The 22583-nt window shown below is 39.9% G+C and overlaps 1 protein-coding gene across 1 annotated transcript in view; it reads left to right on the top strand.

Moving 5' to 3' along the window:
• The window catches only part of Naa35 (N-alpha-acetyltransferase 35), a 150286-nt gene extending 128619 nt beyond the window's left edge, over positions 1-21667 (top strand). Inside the window, exon 14 of the mRNA XM_071695047.1 lies at positions 18972-21667. Within this exon, the coding sequence (XP_071551148.1) occupies positions 18972-19109 (138 nt within the window). The 3' untranslated portion in view covers positions 19110-21667. The remainder of the gene's footprint in view (positions 1-18971) is intronic.
• The last annotated feature ends 916 nt before the right edge of the window (positions 21668-22583 follow it).

Raw genomic sequence — 22583 nt, 5'->3', positions numbered from 1 at the left:
ATTGATAGGGACACTTTGTAACACTTTGTACATTAAACTATCTACTTTTTTATTTTCAACACACTGGTTCCTACTTTCCATTAAACCTCTATACAGAATCTCTTTAAGTAGAAATCTTGACAAGAGGAAAGTTACATGCGATCCCATATGATGTGCATATCATCCATTACACTGCGCAACTCAAATTTTTTTCCTGGATAGCAAGTCTATTTCCTAATTGCTTATATGTAAAAAGTAGAGAAAAAGGCTGTTATTCCCTTCAGACTTTGCTTTTGTGACCATGACTGTGGTATTTTGAAATTTACCTATTTCGAATTGGACAGTGGGCGAATTTGCACAATCTTATTCACATAAAGTCAGAAAAACAACATATGAATCAGAATTAATGTGTATTTACACTAATGTTAAACAAAAGTGAAAAGTTTTTCGAGATTCATGATTGTAGTGTAAATCACTTTCACGAATCAGACCCCAAATATAATCTCCCATTATGTTCTCGTTTTATGTTCCTTTTTAGTGGAGTTCAAATTCCAGTATCAGTATATCCTGGTTGAAGCACTTGTTTTGCTCCTCTGAATACACTCCCATGTTCTTTAATCTATCAAGATGAGCGTCAAAGATATGGACTTTGAGGGACATCCTGCAGCCCATTTTGCCATAGTTTTTTACCATAGTCTCAACATCTCCACACTGTTTTTGGCCTTGTGATTGCCCAAGAAGTCCCAAACCACTGCTACAAAGCTGTACCAAGCTGCTTTCTCCTTACTAGTGAGCTTCTTGGGGAATTCCTTGCATTCAAGGATTTTCTTTATCTGTGGTCCGACAAAGACACCAACTTTGATCTTTGCCTGATACATCTTAGGGAAGAAGTCTTGAAGGTACTTGAAGGCTGGAGACTCCTCATCTAAAGCTGTACTAAATTGTTTCATAAGGATTAATTTTATGCTCATTGGTGGTGTCAACTCCTTCTGGGGTCCAACATTGGCTCCTACTTGACGTTGTTTATCTCCACAGAGAATTCAGTCCACTGTGGAGACCCATCAAGAATGCCACCATACTTCATACTTCAAGGTGTCTAGCAGGATCTTGACGTTATTGTATTCTTCTTTGAGGTTCACTGAATGAGGCAGGAGAAGAGACAGTTACTTGTTCCCATTATGGAGCAGCACAGCTATGAGGCTCCTGGATGAGCTGTCAGTAAAGCTTGTTTGGGTTTCAGGTGATTCTGATTGGCTCAAACAGACTGGTTACATTGTGGCAGAGTTTTTTTGCAGTGCTTGCAGGTGAAATGAAGTGCCCAGAATTTGTCTTGATCTCCGACAGGCATGGCAAAATATGCCTTATAGGCCTCGCACATCTTGGCTGATGCTTCCACTGAGTACTTTTTTGCTTGTTTTGATAGATTGGCTGCCGACATAGTAAAATGCGTCTGCTGGATGTTTGCAGACTCTAGGTGCCATCTCAGAAAAATGTATGCATTTGCATCAACTTTGGCAGCTAGATCTAAACTTAACTGGTTGACTTAAAGCCCTTATGTTTAAATTACTATGCATATTACTGGAAACTTCTAGAAAGTTCTATATCAGCTACTCAGCCCTGAATCTATCTAGAATGTTCTAAAAATAGGTAAATTTCAAAATATCACTGTCCTGATCACAAAAGCAAAGTTTCAAGGGAATGATAACCATTTTGTGTACTTTTTAGATATAGTCAATAAGAAAATAACACTTATTACCCAGGAACAAAAAAAAGAATGATTCTTTAGTGTTAAGTTTCTTGATATACTGTAGATGGGTCATGTGGTAGTAGTGGATTGCAAGATCTCGAAAACTTTTAAGAGCAAGTCACATCAAACTTTTAGTTGTAACAACTTAGGATGCAGATATGCATATTCTTATTTGAAGATTTCTCCCATTGTATGGTTGATGTTCAGTACAATGTTTTGACTAATTAGCTTTCCAGTGATGGAAGGAGTAAACAACTGAAAGTTTTATGTATAGTGCCTTGTCGTTATATATGTTTAAACATGTATTGTTGACTGGTTGGTAAGGTTATTTAATGTATGTATGATTCATGGTGAGGTGCCTGAGGATTGGCAGAATGCTTGCATAGTGCCATTGTACAAAGGCAAAGGGGATAAGAGTGAGTGCTCAAATTACAGAGGTATAAGTTTGTTGAGTATTCCTGGTGAATTATAAGGGAGGGTATTGATTGAGAGGGTGAAGGCATGTACAGAGCAATCAGATTGGGGAAGAGCAGTGTGGTTTCAGAAGTGGTAGAGGATGTGTGGATCAGGTGTTTGCTTTGAAGAATGTATGTGAGAAATACTTAGAAAAGCAAATGGATTTGTATGTAGCATTTATGGATCTGGAGAAGGCATATGATAGAGTTGATAGAGATGCTCTGTGGAAGGTACTAAGAATATATGGTGTGGGAGGCAAGTTGTTAGAAGCAGTGAAAAGTTTTTATCGAGGATGTAAGGCATGTGTACGTGTAGGAAGAGAGGAAAGTGATTGGTTCTCAGTGAATGTAGGTTTGCGGAAGGGGTGTGTGATGTCTCCATGGTTGTTTAATTTGTTTATGGATGGGGTTGTTGGGGAGGTGAATGCAAGAGTTTTGGAAAGAGGGGCAAGTATGAAGTCTGTTGTGGATGAGAGAGCTTGGGAAGTGAGTCAGTTGTTGTTCGCTGATGATACAGCGCTGGTGGCTGATTCATGTGAGAAACTGCAGAAGCTGGTGACTGAGTTTGGTAAAGTGTGTGAAAGAAGAAAGTTAAGAGTAAATGTGAATAAGAGCAAGGTTATTAGGTACAGTAGGGTTGAGGGTCAAGTCAATTGGGAGGTAAGTTTGAATGGAGAAAAACTGGAGGAAGTAAAGTGTTTTAGATATCTGGGAGTGGATCTGGCAGTGGATGGAACCATGGAAGCGGAAGTGAATCAATTGGTGGGGGAGGGGGCGAAAATCCTGGGAGCCTTGAAGAATGTGTGGAAGTCGAGAACATTATCTCGGAAAGCAAAAATGGGTATGTTTGAAGGAATAGTGGTTCCAACAATGTTGTATGGTTGCAAGGTGTGGGCTATGGATAGAGTTGTGCGCAGGAGGGTGGATGTGCTGGAAATGAGATGTTTGAGGACAATATTTGGTGTGAGGTGGTTTAATCGAGTAAGTAATGTAAGGGTAAGAGAGATGTGTGGAAATAAAAAGAGTGTGGTTGAGAGAGCAGAAGAGGGTGTTTTGAAATGGTTTGGTCACATGGAGAGAATGAGTGAGGAAAGATTGACCAAGAGGATATATGTGTCGGAGGTGGAGGGAACGAGGAGAAGTGGAAGACCAAATTGGAGGTGGAAAGATGAAGTGAAAAGGATTTTGAGTGATCGGGGCCTGAACATGCATGAGGGTGAAAGGCAGGCAAGGAATAGAGTGAATTGGATCGATGTGGTATACCGGGGTCGACATGCTGTCAATGGATTGAACCAGGGCATGTGAAGCGTCTGGGGTAAACCATGGAAAGTTGTGTGGGGCCTGGATGTGGAAAGGGAGTTGTGGTTTCGGTGCATTATTACATGACAGCTAGAGACTGAGTGTGAATGAATGTGGCCTTTGTTGTCTTTTCCTAGCGCTACCTCACACACATGAGAGGGGAGGGGGATGTTATTCCATGTGTGGCGAGGTGGTGATGGGAATGAATAAAGGCAGACAGTATGAATTATGTACATTTGTATATATGTATATGTCTGTGTGTGTATATATATATGTATACATTGAGATGTATAGGTATGTATATTTGCGTGTGTGAACGTGTATGTGTACATTGAGATGTATAGGTATGTATATTTGTGTGTGTGGACGTGTATGTATATACATGTGTATAGGGGTGGGTTGAGCCATTTCTTTCGTCTGTTTTTTTGCGCTACCTCGCAAATGCGGGAGACAGCGACAAAGCAAAATAAATATAAATAAATATGATTTGTACACCATTTTCTTCTCTGTAGCAGGTATCAGTTCACAGTCTTACATGGATAATTTTAAGGTTACCTCTACAATGTAGAGAACTTTTGTGGTATCCATGATGTCTGCATTTCTGTTCACATTCAAGTTTTAGGTCTGAGATTGTCTCATCTACTGATTAATGTGTACAGTCATGCAAACTTCAGATTGGGAAGTGGCTTTTCCTCTACCTCCGTCAAGTAAATTTGAATCAGAAACCATCCATCTCATAAATTCTCCTGACATTAGCCTTCTTTTTCTGAATGCTGCATTGTTTCTCCTCTCTGTCCATTCCATAGGTGTTATTTTGACCATTGTTTTTGTAAGCTGTCTACATTTGTCCCCATCCCCAGGGTTAGGACCCATGGTTTTTGTGTGGAGAATAACCACTCGAGGATTAGCTGTTATAATAACTTTTTCCTCAAACAGCTAAGCTGTGGAATTCTCTTCCTTCTTTTGTCTTTTCCTCTTCATACTACCTTTCTTCTTTAAGAGTCGGGTCTATAAACACTTGGAGATCCTGATTAATTTCTCTTTTCTTTTCCATTTACTTTATAACCTGAGTTGTCCTTGATTGATGCATGCTTTGCCCATACTATATCATGTATTTATATCAGCTACAATAAAAAAATTCCAACAAAAATAGCTCTCCCTGTTGCCTCAGTGACTCTGGTTATAGGGTAAGATGTCTAGGTCTTGGTTAAGCTTTAGGTCTGAGTCTGTTTCAGCTACTGTTTGTTGTAAAGTCATGGAAACTTCAGTAGCAGATGGAGTGGTTCATCCTCCACCTGTCTGTTAACTAAAGTTTAATCAAAAGCCTTCTGTTTCATAAATTTTCTTGGTATCACCTCTCTTCAACCTTCCCTTTCCATAAGCTGCAGTGTTGCTGCTCTCTTGCCATCCTGTAGTTATTATTTTGGCCATTGTTCTTGTGAGCTGTTTGCATGTATCCCCATCCTCAAGGTTTGGACCCATGGCACACATTTGGCTACTGCTTCTCACAGTTTCTGTGTGAATACCAGATACTGGCCACTTGAAGATTGGCGGTTACAGTAACTACTTTCCTTGAACAGCTAAGCTGTGGAATTCTCTTTGTTCGTTTGTCTTTCCTTCTTCACATAACCTTTCCTCTTTAAGAATCATGTCTATGAGCTCCTGGAGAGCCTTGATTAATTCCTACTTTCTTTTCCTTTTGCTTTTTACTTTCATCTGAGATGGCCTTGATTGGGGCATGTTTTGCCCATGCCATGTTGGTCTCTTTAGAAAAATTCCATCAAAAGTAGGTCTCCGTGATGCCTTGGTGACTATAGCTACAGGGTCATTTGGGAAAGTTTTGATTAAGGTTTAGGTCTAAGTCTGTCACAGCTACCATTTAATATACTGTAATTTAAACTTCAAATGCTCATGGGATGGTTAATCCTTCATCTCTCTGTTAACAAGAGTTGAATAAAAAAACTTCCATCTCATAAATTCTCCTGGCATCACCACTTCTTACTAACCCTTCCCGTATATCACAATGTTGCTGCTGTCTCTATTCTATAGGTATTATTTTAGCTATTGGACTTGTGATACACACTTGACTGCTGCTTTCCACAGTCTCTGTGTGGAGACTGGCCACTTGTGGATTATCTGTAATTATGCCTTCCTCTCTCGAAGTGAAGGGGGCAAAAGGGTAAGTGATGACAGGTAGTAATGAAGTGAGGAGATGGGATGAATATTATAAAGGACTGTTAAATGTATTTGATGATAGAATAGCAGATGTAGGGTGTTTGGGTTGGGGTAGTATGTGAAGTGATGGTCATGGAGAGTGGTTTGGTGAAGACAGATGAGGTGGTGAAAGGTGTGTATAATATGAAATGTGGCAAGTTGGCTGAGGTGGATGCTATTGTATATGAATTTATTAAGAAAGGGGATGACTCTGTTGTTGATTAGTTGGTAAGGATTTTTGTAGTATGTATAGATCATGCTGAGATGACTGAGGATAGGCAGAATGCATGTACAGTGCCATTGTATAAAACAAGGGGGATAAAGGAGTGTTAAGACTACATATGTAAAAGTTTTTTTAGTATACATGTTAAGTTGTATTGGAGGCATTTATAGAGCATCAGACTAGGGAGGAGCATTGTGGTTTCAGAAGTGGTAAAGGATATGTGGATCAAGTGTTTGCTTTAAAGAATGTGTGAGAAATTCTTTTAAGAAATGGAAGACTTTATATGTTGCATTTATGGCTCTGGAGAAGGCATATGATAGGGTTGATTGAGATGCTTTATGGAAGATCTTAAGAATAGATGGTATAAGAAATAAACTGCTAGAAGCAGTGAGAAATTTTTATCAAGAGTGTAGGTCTTGTGTATGAGGAAAAAGAGAGGATAGTGAATGGTTCCAAATGAAGTTTGGCCTGCACCATGGTTGCTCAGTTTGTTTATGGATAGCGTTGAGGGAGTTGAATGCAAGAGTCTTGGAGAAAGGGGAGAGTTTGCAGTCTGTGGATGACGAGAGGGCCTGGGAAGTGACTCAGTTGTTGTTGCTAATGTTACAGCACTGGTGGCAGATTCGAGTGAGAATTGCAGAAGTTGGTGATTGAGTTTGGAAGAGAGTGGGAAAGGAGAAAGTTGGAAGTGAATATGAATAAAAGCAAGGTTATAAGGTTTAGCAGGTAAGGGACAGATTAGTTAGTGTGTGAATAGGAATGGAGAAAAATTTAAGGAAGTGAAGTGATTTAGATACCTGAGAGTGGATATGACAGTGAAGGGAACCATGGAAGTGGAAGTGAATCATAGGAATGGGGGTGGGGACGAAGGTTCTAGGAGCACTGAAGAGTATGGAAATGGAGAACATTATCTGCGAGGGCAAAACTTGGCATGTTTGAAGTAGTAGGTATCCCAGAGCTATTATGTGGTTGCAAAGCATGGGCTAGTAAGGATGTGCAGAGGAGGCTGGTTGTATTGGAAATGAAATGTTTGAGGCAAGTAAATGGTGTAAGGTGGTTTCATCAAGAAAGTAATGAAAGGGTAACAGAGATGTGCTAATATAAAGAGTATAGTTGAGAGAGCAGAAGAGGTTATGCTGAAATGGTTTAGACATATGGAGAGATTGAGTTAGGGAAGATTGATAAAGAGTGTAGGGTATATGTGTCAAAAGTGGAGGGAACAAGGAGAATGTGGAGACCAAATTGGAGATGGAAGGTGTGAAAAAGATTTTGAGCAATTTCAGCCTGAAAATTCAGGAGGTGAAAGGCATGCACAGAATTGAGTGAATTAGAACAGTGTGGTATACTGGGGTCGATGTGCTGTCAGTGGACTGGACCAGGGTATGTGAAGCATCCGGAGTGAACCGTGGAAATGTAGGTCTGTGAGGCCTAGTTGTGTGTGTGTATATATGTATTTAGGAAAGCAGTGATGGCTTGTGCAAATATGCTTTTGGCATGAGAAAGGTGGGAGGTGGGCAGATTAGAAAGGGTAGTGAGTGGTGGGATGAAGAAGATTGTCAGTGAAAGAGAAGAGAGGGCAATTGGACAGGTTTCGCAGGGAAATAGTGCAAATGACGAGGAGATGTATAAAAGAAAAAGGCAGGAGGTCAATAGAAAGGTGCAAGAGGTGAAAAAGAGGGCAGCTGAGAGTTGGGGTGAGAGAGTGTCATTAAATTTTAGGGAGAATAAAAAGATGTTTTGGAAGGAGGTAAATAAAGTGCGTAAGGCAAGAGAACAAATGGGAACATCGGTGAAGGGGTTTAATGGGAGTCAATACCAAGTAGTAGTGAAGTGAGGAGATGGTGTGAGTATTTTGAAGGTTTTGGGCAAGGTAGTCTGTGAAGTGGGAGGGTCAGGGAGAATGGTTTGGTAAAAAGAGAAGAGGTAGTGAAAGCTTTGCGGAAGATGAAAGCCGGCAGGGTGGCAGGTTTGGATGGTATTGCAGTGGAATTTATTAAAAAAGGGGGTGACTTGTGTTGTTGACTGGTTGGTAAGGATATTCAATGTATGTATGTTTCATGGTGAAGTGCCTGAGGATTAGCAGAATGCATGCATAGTGCCATTGTCTAAGGCAAAGGGGATAAAGGTGAGTGTTCAAATTACAGAGGTATAAGTTTATTGAGTATTCCTGGGAAATTATATGGGAGGGTATTGATTAAGAGGGTAAAGGCATGTACAGAGCATCGTGTTGGGAAAGAGCAGTGTGGTTTCAGAAGTAGTAGAGGATGTGTGGATCAGGTGTTTGCTTTAAAGAATGTATGTGAGAAATACTTAGAAAAACAGATGGATTTGTATGTAGCATTTCTGGATCTGGAGAAGGAATGTGATAGAGTAGATAGAGATGCTTTGTGGAAGGTATTAAGAGTATATGGTGTGGGAGGTAAGCTGCTAGAATCAGTGAAAAGTTTTTATCAAGGATGTAAGGCATGTGTACGAGTAGGAAGAGAGGAAAGTGATTGGTGCTCAGTGAATGTCAGTTTGCGACAGGGGTGTGTGATGTCTCCATGGCTGTTTAATTTGTTTATGGATGGTGTTGTTAGGGAGGTGAATGCAAAAGTTTTGGAAAGAGGGGTAAGTATGCAATCTGTTGTGGATGAGGACTTAGGAAGTGAGTCAATTGTCGTTAGCTGATGACACAGTGATGATGGCTGATTCATGTGAGAAACTACAGAAGTTGGTGACTGAGTTTGTTAAAGTGTGTGAAAGAAGAAAGCTGAGAGTAAATGTGAATAACAGCAAGGTTATTAGATTCATTAGGGTTGAGGGACAAGTTAATTGGGAGGTAAGTTTGAATGGAGAAAAACTGGAGGAAGTGAAGTATTTTAGATATCTGGGAGTGGATTTAGCAACGGATGGAACCATGGAAGTGGAAGTGAGTCATAGGGTTGGGAAGGGGGCGAATGTTCTGGGAGCGTTGAATAATGTCGCTGTCTCCTGCGTTAGCAAGGTAGCACAAGGAAACAGATGAAAGAATGGGCCAACCCACCCACATACACATGTATAAACATAAACGCCCTTACACCCACATATACATACCTGTACATTTCAACGTATACATACACAGAAATATACATATATACACATATGCACACCCACACTTACTATTTTATTTATTTTTTATTTAGCTTTGTCGCTGTCTCCCGCGTTTGCGAGGTAGCGCAAGGAAACAGAAGAAAGAAATGGCCCAACCCACCCCCATACACAATGTATATACATACACGTGCACACACGCAAATATACATACCTATACATCTCAATGTACACATATATATACACACACACAGACACATACATATATACCCATGCACACAGTTCACACTGTCTGCCTTTATTCATTCCCATCACCACCTCGCCACACATGGAATACCATCCCCCTCCCCCCTCATGTGTGCGAGGTAGCACTAGGAAAAAACAACAAAGGCCCCATTCGTTCACACTCAGTCTCTAGCTGTCATGCAATAATGCCCGAAACCACAGCTCCCTTTCCACATCCAGGCCCCACATAACTTTCCATGGTTTACCCCAGACGCTTCACATGCCCTGATTCAATCCAGTGACAGCGCGTCAAGCCCGGTATACCACATGGATCCAATTCACTCTATTCCTTGCCCTCCTTTCACCCTCCTGCATGTTCAGGCCCCGATCACACAAAATCTTTTTCACTCCATCTTTCCACCTCCAATTTGGTCTCCCACTTCTCCTCATTCCCTCCACCTCCGACACATATATCCTCTTGGTCAATCTTTCCTCACTCATTCTCTCCATGTGCCCAAACCATTTCAAAACACCCTCTTCTGCTCTCTCAACCATGCTCTTTTTATTTCCACACATCTCTCTTACCCTTACATTACTTACTGCCTTCATTTATTCCCATCGCCACCCCCCACACATGAAATGACACCCCCCTCCCCCTGCATGTGCACAAGTTAATGCCAGGAAAAGAAGCAAGGGCCACATTCATTCACACTCAGTCTCTATCTGTCATGTGTAATGCACGGAAACCACAGCTCCCTTTTGACATCCAGACTCCACAAAACTTTCCATGGTTTACCTCAGAAGCTTCACATGCCCTGGTTCAGTCCATTTACAGCACGTCAACCCCAGTATACCACATCGTTCCAATTCATTCTTTTCCTTGCACGCCTTTCACCCTCCTGTATGTTCAGGCTCCAGTTGCTCAAATCTTTTTCATCCCATCCTTCCACCTCCAATTTGGTCTCCCTCTTCTCCTCGTTCCCTCTACCTTTGACAGATATATCCTCTTTATCAATCTTTCCTCACTCATTCTCTCCATGTGACCAAACCATTTCAATACACCCTCTTCTGCTTTATCAGCCACACACTTTTTATTACTGCACATCTCTCTTACCCTTTCATTACTTACCCGATCAAACCACCTCACACCACATAATGTCCTCAAACATTTTATTTCCCACCTCCCTAACAACCCCATCAATAAACAAATTAAATAACAATTGAGACATCACGCACCCCTGCCACAAACCGACATTCACTGGGAACCAGTCACTTTCCTGTCTTCCTATTAGCGCACATGCCTTACATCCTTAATGAAAACTTTTCACTGCTTCCAGCTACTTGCATCCCACACCATATACTCTTAGTACCTTCCACAGACCATCTCTATCAACCCTATCATATGCCTTCTCTAGATTCATAAATGCTACATAGTGTGTTGTTGACTGGTTGGTAAGGATATTCAATGTATGTATGTTTCATGGTGAAGTGCCTGAGGATTGGTGGAATGCATACACAGTGCCATTGTACAAAGGCAAAGGGGATAAAGGTGAATGCTCAAATTACAGAGGTATAAGTTTGTTGAGTATTCCTCGAAAATTATATGGGAGGGTATTGATTGAGAGGGTGAAGGCATCAGATTGGGGAGGAGCAGTTTGGTTTCAGAAGTGGTAGAGGATGTATGGATCATGTGTTTGCTTTGAAGAATGTATGTGAGAAATACTTAGAAAAGCAAATGGATTTGTATGTAGCATTTATGGATCTGGAGAAGGCATATGATAGAGTTGATAGAGATGCTCTGTGGAAGGTATTAAGAATATATGGTGTGAGAGGCAAGTTGCTAGAAGCAGTGATAAGTTTTTATCGAGGATGTAAGGCATGTGTACGAGTAGGAAGAGAGGAAAGTGATTGGATCTTGGTGAATGTCGGTTTGGGGCAGGGGTGCATGATGTCTCCATGGTTGTTTAATTTGTTTATGGATGGTGTTGTTAGGGAGGTGAATGCAAGAGTTTTGGAAAGAGGGGTAAGTATGCAGTCTGTTGTGGATGAGAGAGTTTGGGAAGTGAGTCAGTTGTTCGCTGATGATACAGCGCTGGTGGCTGATTTGGATGAGAAAATGCAGAAGCTGGTGACTGAGTTTGGTAAAGTACACGTGTGAAAGAAGAAAGCTGAGAGTAAATGTGAATAAGAGCAAGGTTATTAGGTACAGTAGGGTTGAGGGACAAATCAATTGGGAGGTAAGTTTGAATGGAGAAAAACTGAAGGAAGTGAGTGTTTTAGATATCTGGGAGTGGATTTGGCAGCGAATGGAACCATGGAAACGGAAGTGAGTCACAGGGTGGGGGAGGGGGCGAAAGTTCTGAGAGCATTGAAAAATGTGTGGAAGGCGAGAACATTATCTCGGAAAGCAAAAATGGGTATGTTTGAAGGAATAGTGGTTCAAACAGTGTCATATGGTTGTGAGGTGTGGGCTATAGACAGAGTTGTGCAGAGGAGGGTGGACATGTTGGAAATCAGATGTTTGAGGATAATATGTGGTGTGAGGTGGTTTGATCAAGTAAGTAATGAAAGGGTAAGAGAGATGTGTGGTTGAGAGAGCAGAAGAGGGCGTTTTGAAATGGTTTGGTCACATGGAGGAAAATGAGTGAGGAAAGATTGACAAAGAGGATATATGTGTCAGAGGTGGAGGGAAGGAGGAGAAGTGGGAGACCAAATTGGAGGTGGAAAGATGGAGTGATAAAGATTTTGAGTGATCGGGGCCTGAACATGCAGGATGTTGAAAGGTGTGCAAGGAATTGAGTGAAATGGAATGATGTGGTATACCAGGGTCGATGTGCTGTCAATGGATTGAATCAGGGCATGTGAAGCGTCTTGGGTAAACCATGGAAAGTTTTGTGTGGCCTGGATGTGGAAAGGGAGCTGTGGTTTCGGTACACTATACATGACAGGTAGAGACTGAGTGTGAACGAATGTGACCTTTGTTATCTTTTCCTAGCACTACCTCGTGCGCTTGCGGGGGAAGGGGGTTGTCATTTTATGTGTGGCGGGGTGGCGACGGGAATGAATAAAGGCAGCAAGTATAAAGTATGTACATGTGTATATATGTATATGTTTATGTCTGTATATACATGTATATGTTGAAATGTATAGGTATTTATATGGGCGTGTATGGACGTGTATGTATATATATGTGTATGTAGTTGGGTTGGGCCATTCTTTTGTCTGTTTCCTTGTGCTACCTCACTAATGCAGGAGACAGCGACAAAGTATAATGAATAAATAAATGAAAATATATATATGGATGTTAATCCGCTAAGAGGGGCAGCTGGAGGGATGTCTGATCACTATCTTATGGAAGCAGAGGTGAAGATTTGTAGAGGTTTTCAAAAAAGAAGACAGAATGTTGGGGAGAAGAGAGTGGTGAGAGTAAGTTTCCTTGGAAAGGAGACTTGTGCGAGGAAGTACCAGAAGAGATCGAGTGTTGAATGGCAAAGGTTGAGAGGAAATGATGTGAGGAGAGTGGGTGAGGAATGGGATGTATTTATGGAAGCGGTGATGGCTTGCGCAACAGATGCTTGCAGCATGAGAAAGGTGGGAGATGAGCATATTAGAATGGGTAGTGAGTGGTGGGATGAAGAAGTAAAGTTGTTAGTGAATGAGAAAAGAGAGGCGTTTGGACTGTATTTGCAATATAGGAGTCCAAATGACAGGGAGATGTATAAAAGAATGCGGAAGGAGGTCAAGAGAAAGGTGCAAGGTTTGAAAAAGAGGGCAGAGGAGAGTTGGGGTAAGAGAGTATCATTAAATTTTAGGGAGAACAAAAAGATGTTTTGGTAGGAGTTAAATAATGCGTGTTAGATAAAAGAACAAATGGAAACATCGGTGAAGGAGGCAAGTGGGAAAGTAACAACAGGTGCTGTTGAAGTGAGAAGGAGATGGAGCGAGTATTTTGAAGGTATGTTGCATGTGTCTGATGATAGAGTGGCAGATATAGAGTGTTTTGGTTAGGGTGGTGTGTGAAGGGAGAGGGTCAGGGAGAATGGTTTGATTAAGAGAGAAGAAGTGAAAGATTTGTGGAAGATGAAATCCAGCAAGGTGGTAGGTTTGTATGATATTGCAGTTGAATTTATAAAAAAAGGGGGTGACTGTGTTGTTGAGTGGTTGGTAAGGATATTCAGTGTATATATGGACCATGGTGAAGTACCTGAGTATTGGTGGAATGCATACATAGTGCCATTGTGCATAAGGGATAAAGGTGAGTGTTCAAACTACCGAGGCATAAGTTTGTTAAGTATTCCTGGGAAATTGTGTGGGAGGGTATTGATTGAGAGGGTAAAGGCATGTACAGAGCATCAGATTCGGGAAAGAGCAATATGGTTTCAGAAGTGGTAGAGGATTTGTGGTTCAGGTGTTTGCTTTGAAGAATGTTTGTGAGAAATACTTAGAAAAACAGGTGAATTTGTATGAAGCATTTATTGATCTGGAGAAGGCATATGATAGTGTTGATCGAGATGCTTTATAGGTCTTAAGAGTACGCATTGTGGGAGGTAAATTGTTAGAAGCAGTGAGAAGTTTTTATCAAGGATGTAAGGCATGTGTACGAGTAAGAAGAGAGGAGAGTAATTGCTTCCCAGTAAATGTTGGTCTGCAGTAGGGGTGTGTGATGTCCCCATGGTTGTTTAATTTATTTATGGTTGGGGTGGTTAGGGAGGTGTAAGCAAGGGTTTTGGAGAGAGGGGTGAGTATGCAGTCTGTTGGGGATGGGAGGGCCTGGGAAGTGAGTCAGTTATTGTTTGCTGATGATACAGCTCTAATGGCTGATTCAGGTGAGAAACTGCAAAAGTTGGTGATTGAGTTTAGAAAAGTTTGTGAAAGGAGAAAGTTGAGAATAAGAGCAAGGTTATTAGGTTCAGTAGGGTTGAGGGACAGGTTAATTGGGATGTAAGTTTGTATGGAGAAAAATTGGAGGAAGTAAAGTGTTTTAGATATCTGGGAGTGGATTGAGCAGCAAATGGAACCATGGAAGCAGAAGTGAGTCACAAGGTGGGGGAGGGGGTGAAGGTTTTGGGAGCAATGAAGAATGTGTATGTTTGAAGGAATAGTAGTTTTAACAGTGTTATATGGTTGCGAGGCATGGGCTATAGATAGGGTTGTACAGAGGAGGGTGGCTGTGTTGGAAATGAAATGTTTGAGGACAGTATGTTGGGTGAGGTGGTTTGACCAAGTAAGTAATGAAAGGGTAAGAGAGATGTTTGGAAATAGAGTGTGGTTGAGAGAGCAGAAGGGGGTGTGTTGAAGTGGTTTGGGCATGTGGAGAGAATGAGTAAGGAAAGATTGACAAAGAAAATATATGTGTTAGAGGCAGAGGGAACAAGGGGAAGTAGCAAACCAGTTTGGAGGTGGAAGGATGGAGTGAAAAAGATTTTGAGCGATCATGGCCTGAACATACACAAGAGTGAGAGGTGTGCAAGGAATAGAGTGAATTGGAATGATGTGGTATACCGGGGTTGATGTGCTGTCAATGGACTGGACCAGGGAATGTGAAATGTCTGGGGTAAACCATGGAAAGGTCTATGGTCTATATCATTTTATTTTTCCATACATGTTAGCCGTTTTCCATGTGAGCGAAGTAGCACCAAGAGCAAATGTCAGAGCCTAAGAGGGATAACTCCTCATGTGGCTCTTTTTTTTTTTTTTTTTTTTGAAAGTAATACAGGAAAGGAGGATTTCCAGTTACCTGTTCCCACACCTCTTAGTTGTCTTCTGTAACATGCAGGGAATACATTAGCAGTGTTCTTTCTCCCCATCTCCAAGCATAATATGTGTGTACTTATTTATTTATTTATTTCATTATGATTGACCGAGAGGATATATGTGTCCGAGGTGGAGGGAATGAGAAGTGGGAGACCAAGTTGGAGGTGGAAAGATGGAGTGAAAAAGATTTTGAGTGATCGGGGCCTGAACATGCAGGAGGGTGAAAGGCGTGCAAGGAATAGAGTGAATTAGAATGATGTGATATACTGAGGTCGATGTGCCGTCAATGGATTGAACGAGGGCATGTGAAACGTCTGGGGTAAACCATGGAAAGTTCTGTGGGGCCTGGATGTGGAAAGGAAGCAGTGGTTTTGGTGCATTATTACACGACAGCTAGAGACTAAGTGTGAACGAATGTGGCCTTTGTTGTCTTTTCCTAGCACTACCTCGCACACATTAGGGGGAAGGGGGTTGTTATTTCATGTGTGGTGAGGTGGCGATGGGAATGAATAAAGGTAGACAGTATGAATTATGTACATGTGTATATATGTATATGTCTGTGTTTGTATATATATGTATACGTTGAGATGTATAGTTATGTATATTTGCGTGTGTGGACGTGTATGTATATACATGTGTTTGTAGGTGGGTTGGCCATTCTTTCGTCTGTTTCCTTGCGCTACCTCACTAACGCAGGAGACAGTGACAAAGCAAAATAAGAATTGATATATTTCATTATGAACTTTTACTCGACCACAATTTGTTCCTGATGCTTGGAACTCTGGCCCTTGTGAGTTACAGAAAGTTATGAACCAGCCAGAATTATGAAAATATACTGTAATTTTCAATAATTTTGAATGTCCAAAATTTTTTTCAGTTATTCAGTAAAAACTTCCCCAGAAAACAATTGATGTGAAATATGAAATTTTTTGTTATTTTATGTGCTTTATTTGGAACTCTGATACAGTTTCATTTGTTCCTATTACTCATTTTGTATGTATTTGTGATTGCCATACTCAGTCAAATTTGATTGAATTATGAAATACTGAAGTATGAATCAACAGGGGGAGAGTGATATTTAGATGAACATTTATGTATTTATTTATTTTGCTTTGTCGCTGTCTCCCGCGTTTGCGAGGTAGCGCAAGGAAACAGACGAAAGAAATGGCCCAACCCACCCCCGTACACAATGTATATACATACACGTCCACGCACACAAATATACATACCTATACATCTCAATATACACATATATATACACACACAGACACATACATATATACCCATGCACACAATTCACACTGTCTGCCTTTATTCATTCCCATCGCCACCTCGCCACACATGGAATACCATCCCCCCCCCCCCTCATGTGTGCGAGGTAGCACTAGGAAAAGACAACAAAGGCCCCATTCGTTCACACTCAGTCTCTAGCTGTCATACAATAATGCCCGAAACCACAGCTCCCTTTCCACATCCAGGCCCCACACAACTTTCCATGGTTTACCTCAGACGCTTCACATGCCCTGATTCAATCCAGTGACAGCACGTCAACCCTGGTATACCACATGGATCCAATTCACTCTATTCCTTGCCCTCCTTTCACCCTCCTGCATGTTCAGGCCCCGATCACACAAAATCTTTTTCACTCCATCTTTCCACCTCCAATTTGGTCTCCCACTTCTCCTCGTTCCCTCCACCTCCAACACATATATCCTCTTGGTCAGTCTTTCCTCACTCATTCTCTCCATGTGCCCAAACCATTTCAAAACACCCTCTTCTGCTCTCTCAACCACGCTCTTTTTATTTCCACACATCTCTCTTACCGTTACATTACTTACTCGATCAAACCACCTCACACCACACATTGTCCTCAAACATCTCATTTCCAGCACATCCACCCTCCTGCGCACAACTCTATCCATAGCCCACGCCTCGCAACCATACAACATTGTTGGAACCACTATTCCTTCAAACATACCCATTTTTGCTTTCCGAGATAATGTTCTCGACTTCCACACATTCTTCAAGGCTCCCAGGATTTTCGCCCCCTCCCCCACCCTATGATTCACTTCCACTTCCATGGTTCCATCCGCTGCCAGATCCACTCCCAGATATCTAAAACACTTTACTTCCTCCAGTTTTTCTCCATTCAAACTTACCTCCCAATTGACTTGACCCTCAACCCTACTGTACCTAATAACCTTGCTCTTATTCACTTTTACTCTTAACTTTCTTCTTTCACACACTTTACCAAACTCATGAACATATATATGATTTTTAATTACCCCAGCATCCCTTTCAGGGAATTGGTAAGTGTTACTCATGATTCTTTACAGGGGCTGTTGTAGCTCTGTTACGTTCAGTAATAGGGACAGCATGGACCCCTTTGAAGAGAGAAATTCTTTGATGGGACTGTATTGTTTTTCATCAACTGATGATGATACAGACTTGGCAAAGATGACTTTTCACTCACAGTGTAAACCCTCGAGAAAGTAACATCCAGTTACACCAGTTCTTATCCAAACTTACCTTTCCCTTTGTTTTTGTTTTTTTTTAAATCTTTTCTTAGTACCAGCTGTAACCAACTTTGCAGTGATGCCCACAATCTGCAAATTGTGAGCTATTCAGAGGCAGTAAGTGAGTGGGGCACTGACGTCATGTCACTTGCTGTCTCTGATTGTCTGAAGGCAGGCCTGAAACATGCAAGCTGCCACTACCATGTTTAAGTGGTTGGCAAAGACTGGTGAAGGTCAACACATCCTCACTAGAAATACTGAGGTTTGGAAGGTTGTGGCTATTTTTGCTAGAGATATATCAGGGAAAATCTCATGCTTGTAAAACACCATCTTGGAGTGGAAAGTTCTTTTCAGTGGATCATAGGTTGGGGGAGGGGGCGAAAATTCTGGGAGCCTTGAAGAATGTGTGGAAGTCGAGAACATTATCTCGGAAAGCAAAAATGGGTATGTTTGAAGGAATAGTGGTTCCAACAATGTTGTATGGTTGCGAGGCGTGGGCTATGGATAGAGTTGTGCGCAGGAGGATGGATGTGCTGGAAATGAGATGTTTGAGGACAATGTGTGGTGTGAGGTGGTTTGATCGAGTAAGTAACGTAAGGGTAAGAGAGATGTGTGGAAATAAAAAGAGCGTGGTTGAGAGAGCAGAAGAGGGTGTTTTGAAATGGTTTGGGCACATGGAGAGAATGAGTGAGGAAAGATTGACCAAGAGGATATATGTGTCGGAGGTGGAGGGAACGAGGAGAAGAGGGAGACCAAATTGGAGGTGGAAAGATGGAGTGAAAAAGATTTTGTGTGATCGGGGCCTGAACATGCAGGAGGGTGAAAGGAGGGCAAGGAATAGAGTGAATTGGAGCGATGTGGTATACCGGGGTTGACGTGCTGTCAGTGGATTGAATCGGGGCATGTGAAGCGTCTGGGGTAAACCATGGAAAGCTGTGTAGGTATGTATATTTTGCGTGTGTGGACGTATGTATATACATGTGTATGGGGGTGGGTTGGGCCATTTCTTTCGTCTGTTTCCTTGCGCTACCTCGCAAACGCGGGAGACAGCGACAAAGCAAAAAAAAAAAAAAAAAAAGAAATAATTAATAGATATATATTTGCTGATGATTAGCTTCCTTCTTTCAAACTTTGCCACAGCATGAGAAGGCTTGATGTATTTAATGTGCAAAAAAGTGTAAGGTGTGGAGATAATCAGCTGTGTGATGTCTGAAAAAGATTCCTTCTGCATCATTTCATCGTGAAAATTAAGGAAAGGCATACTTGATTTTGAGAGGAAAAAAGAGAAAGCAGTCATTTCTGTACAAATAGAATAATAGAACCCAAAGATAGTCATTCATCATAGTGACCTTCATCAAAGTAAACTTTGAACTTTTGGCCATATCTTTTTTAGTGTAGTGTGTAATTTTAACGCTTTTACTCAAATTATTCTATCATAAGATGTAATTCATACACGGTATGATGTAAAAGTAGCAATCTTTTTACAACAGGTTCAGCAATTGTTGAAAGTTGTCAAAACAAACTTTGTTGTAATGAAACTCCTGGAGGGAGGACACAAGGCTGATGACCCCACACGACCCCAGTTTGATTTTACAACCCACCCATGCTTTCCAATTATCAAGATTTAGCAGAAGGTTGTGAGGAAGAGATCCCCGAAGGATCTCCTCCCAATCAATGAGCTTGAAGAAGTTAGATAAAGTGGATACTTGAATATCAATAAGACACCTAGTATAGTACTAGTAATAGATGTCTACCATTTGAGTTGAAAGCAATGGAGGCACTGGAAGATGGTCCAAGAATTCACCATGAAGACAAAAGTTTGTGTGTAATAAGAGTGTGATTCATCTTGATTGAAGACTCATCTGTGGCTAGAAAAGATGATAAGAAACTACAGGTACAGTAGTTCTATATTTTATGTATACAGTATGTATGACCAAATGATCCATTTTGTTAATCCCGGAAGAGTAAGGAGTTGACATAATTCACTTGAAATTGAATGCATTTTTTATTATAGGATACGTTTTCATATTCATGCAATATTAGATTACAGGTTATATTTTGAGTGATATTTGAATCACAGTACAAAGCAGATATGATAAGAAGAATTGGTATACAGGGCTGAACATTAATGGCCCTTCATAATCTCTCTTTAGTGCAAACGATTGTTTTTGTTCAAGATTTAGAGCTTGTGTGGCCATATTCAATACTGTACTAGTTCAGGATCAAGAACCTACATGGTAGATTCCTTACATATATATATATATATATATATATATATATATATATATATATATATATATATATATATATATATGTATATATATTATGTGTGTGTGTGTGTGTGTGTGTGTGTGTGTGTGTGTGTATATGTATGTGAACTTATGATTCTAAAAGAAATGACATTTGATTCAAGGAAAACACATGAGTAATGCATAAAAGCCAGCAGGAGAATAGCATGTTTGGTTTTCTTGGTTGCAGATATGTAGTGATACCTCATTTACTTGAAATTCAGTGACTTGGAAGCTTGTTATAAGATAGTTAAGCTAAAAAATGATTTTTTTTTCAAGACATTTGATGTGAAATATAACAAGTTCTTCAAGTATTATCAAAAGACATATTAGTGTTCTGTATTGTAAAATATTTCATTTGTTATTGTACTGTTCATTGTACTGGTCGTTTCAAAAAGCAGCTGGAACAACAAATGGCTTTTGTATAATTTTGTATGAATTTGCTGTTTTTCACTCGCTTATTTTTTATTACACTTGTGCCTGTATGTACATGACATAGTTACTTTACTGTATATATTGTATGAGTATATTTTGATGTGCTTAAGCCAGAAACCATATAATATGAACAGGTTCTCCACCAAATATTCCAGGGAAATAACAAATTATTTGTGTGGACATGAGAGCAGCCAGTAATGTTCAGCCTTGGTACATAGTTTCATAGAAAATTCAATGCATATTCTTTGCATATAGTTTACTGAAAGTAATCTTTTTCTCAGGGCTGTATTTGAAATGAGGCAAAGAGAGGCATATGCCTCAGGACTCCACTCTGTATGGGGCCCCTTCAAATTGAATTACTGTATTATTATTATTATTATTATTATTATTATTATTATTATTATTATTATTATTATTGTTATTATTATTATTGTTATTATTAGAATATGTTTTTTCAGTTTTTAAGTAGCCTTATAGGCAAAAAATGTAACTTTTCGTTATATGATATCTGTTTCACAATGGTCGTACATTGAATTATCTTGTAAGTATATTGGCTTGTAGTAACGTATTTCTGCTAAATTTCCAACACTACAGAGACATTGTTGGTCAATAGCAGTTAGACAGTCAGTCAGTCTTATTTCTGAGCTCCTTTCATCAGAGGAACAAGTGAATGGTGTAGACTATAGTTTACAGGAGTTCCGAACCTGAGGGCTGAATGTATCTCCTGGACTGGTTTGTGTGGTCCTTATCCCTCTTGAGAAATATTAGGCCTGCTGCATATTGTTAGGATAGGGTCTTCCTGAGGTAGGCTAGGGACTCCAAAATCTCTTTTACCAAGGAGTCTTCATGGGTCTAGATTTGGCTCTGTTTTCACCCAATTGTCAGGTTTGATATTAATTCTCTAAGCATGATCTAAGTCAGCTTTTGAGTTATCTACAAATTTGACACTTAAAGTACAGAGAGAAGAAATGCACATTAAAGTAATTTGGAATATGTTAATAACTTTGCATTAACAAATAAAATGTCTTGTACAACTTCTTCATACAATTCGGGAAGTATTGTTTATTCTCTGGAGTGATAATTGCAGATGTTAGGAGAAATAACTTCTTTTGATTAATTTGATGTGTGTTAACAATAATGAAATATTTAGTATTATACAAATTTAGATAGAAACTATGGATGATATGCATTTTTTATTTGTGACATTTTTAACTCAGAATTATTTGAAATTATGATGGTATGCATTTAATTTGCATAAAAATATCATGTAACTAATTGAGCCATAGATAAGATATGGTAGTGAGTCTAGTTGTGACGTGAAAGTAACAAGATTTAATGCATGTGAACAATGTACTGGTGTGCCACTTAGACTATAGGTATTCTGCAATTCCAAGAATATATTTTTTCATTAATGAAAAGGTTTTCAGTAAAATTGTATGATGTATCTTTACATATTAAACTTAATATTGTATATTGTGTACTTATATATATATATATATATATATATATATATATATATATATATATATATATATATATATATATATATATATATATATATAAACTGTATTGTGTGCTTCAGAAGTCACTGTTTAGCCAATAATTGCTGTGCATGTTTGTGGCACTGTCAGAGTTACCAATACACAGTTTGCACCATAGCTAAGATATACAAAGAAGTAACACATCAAGGATAATTTGATATTACAAAACTAAAACTCATTGCCATCAATTGGCATCAGAATCATCGCATAGAAAGATATTTTTAAGAACATTAGTTCAAGTACCTTGTGAGAGATTCATATGTATATTTACAGGTCTGTTCATGTGCCTATATGTAAGGATGGTTGTCTATATCAGTTTGTATTTCACAGGCTTTCTTATGCAGTATAGTAGAACCTCTCCTTCATGCTATGTTTTCGACATAAATCGACATACTCAGCCAGTTAAACCATCACACGTTCTTCCTTACTTTATCCTTTTGTACTCTGGTATATCTATACCTGCCTAATTCACCGTGATTAATTCTCATGGCATTTACTCTACATCTGTTCAATCGACATTTCCATTTCACCTTATCCCTCAGTCTTATGATCATGGTCACTGTTTCTCTGTTCCTGATTTTAATGTCCTCCTCCCTTAAAAAAAAAAGAAGGAACAATGGACCTCATTTACACAAGTCCATTCTTTTTTTTTGCAGTGTATAATGCACTGGAACTACAGCTTATCATCATATTATCCATTCCCAAGTCCCACAGACCATTTCATGATATATTTTGACCATTTCACCTGCGAGCCTGCAGTCTGTTGGGAATGAGAGGGCCTGGGAAATGCGTTAGTTGTTGTTCGCTGATGATATAGCATTGGTTGCTGATTCAAATA

Source organism: Panulirus ornatus, chromosome 4 (assembly GCF_036320965.1).
Source record: "Panulirus ornatus isolate Po-2019 chromosome 4, ASM3632096v1, whole genome shotgun sequence".
Classification (NCBI taxonomy): domain Eukaryota; kingdom Metazoa; phylum Arthropoda; class Malacostraca; order Decapoda; family Palinuridae; genus Panulirus; species Panulirus ornatus.
The sequence above is the reverse complement of the archived record's forward strand: the minus strand, read 5'-3'. Positions and strand labels throughout refer to the sequence as shown.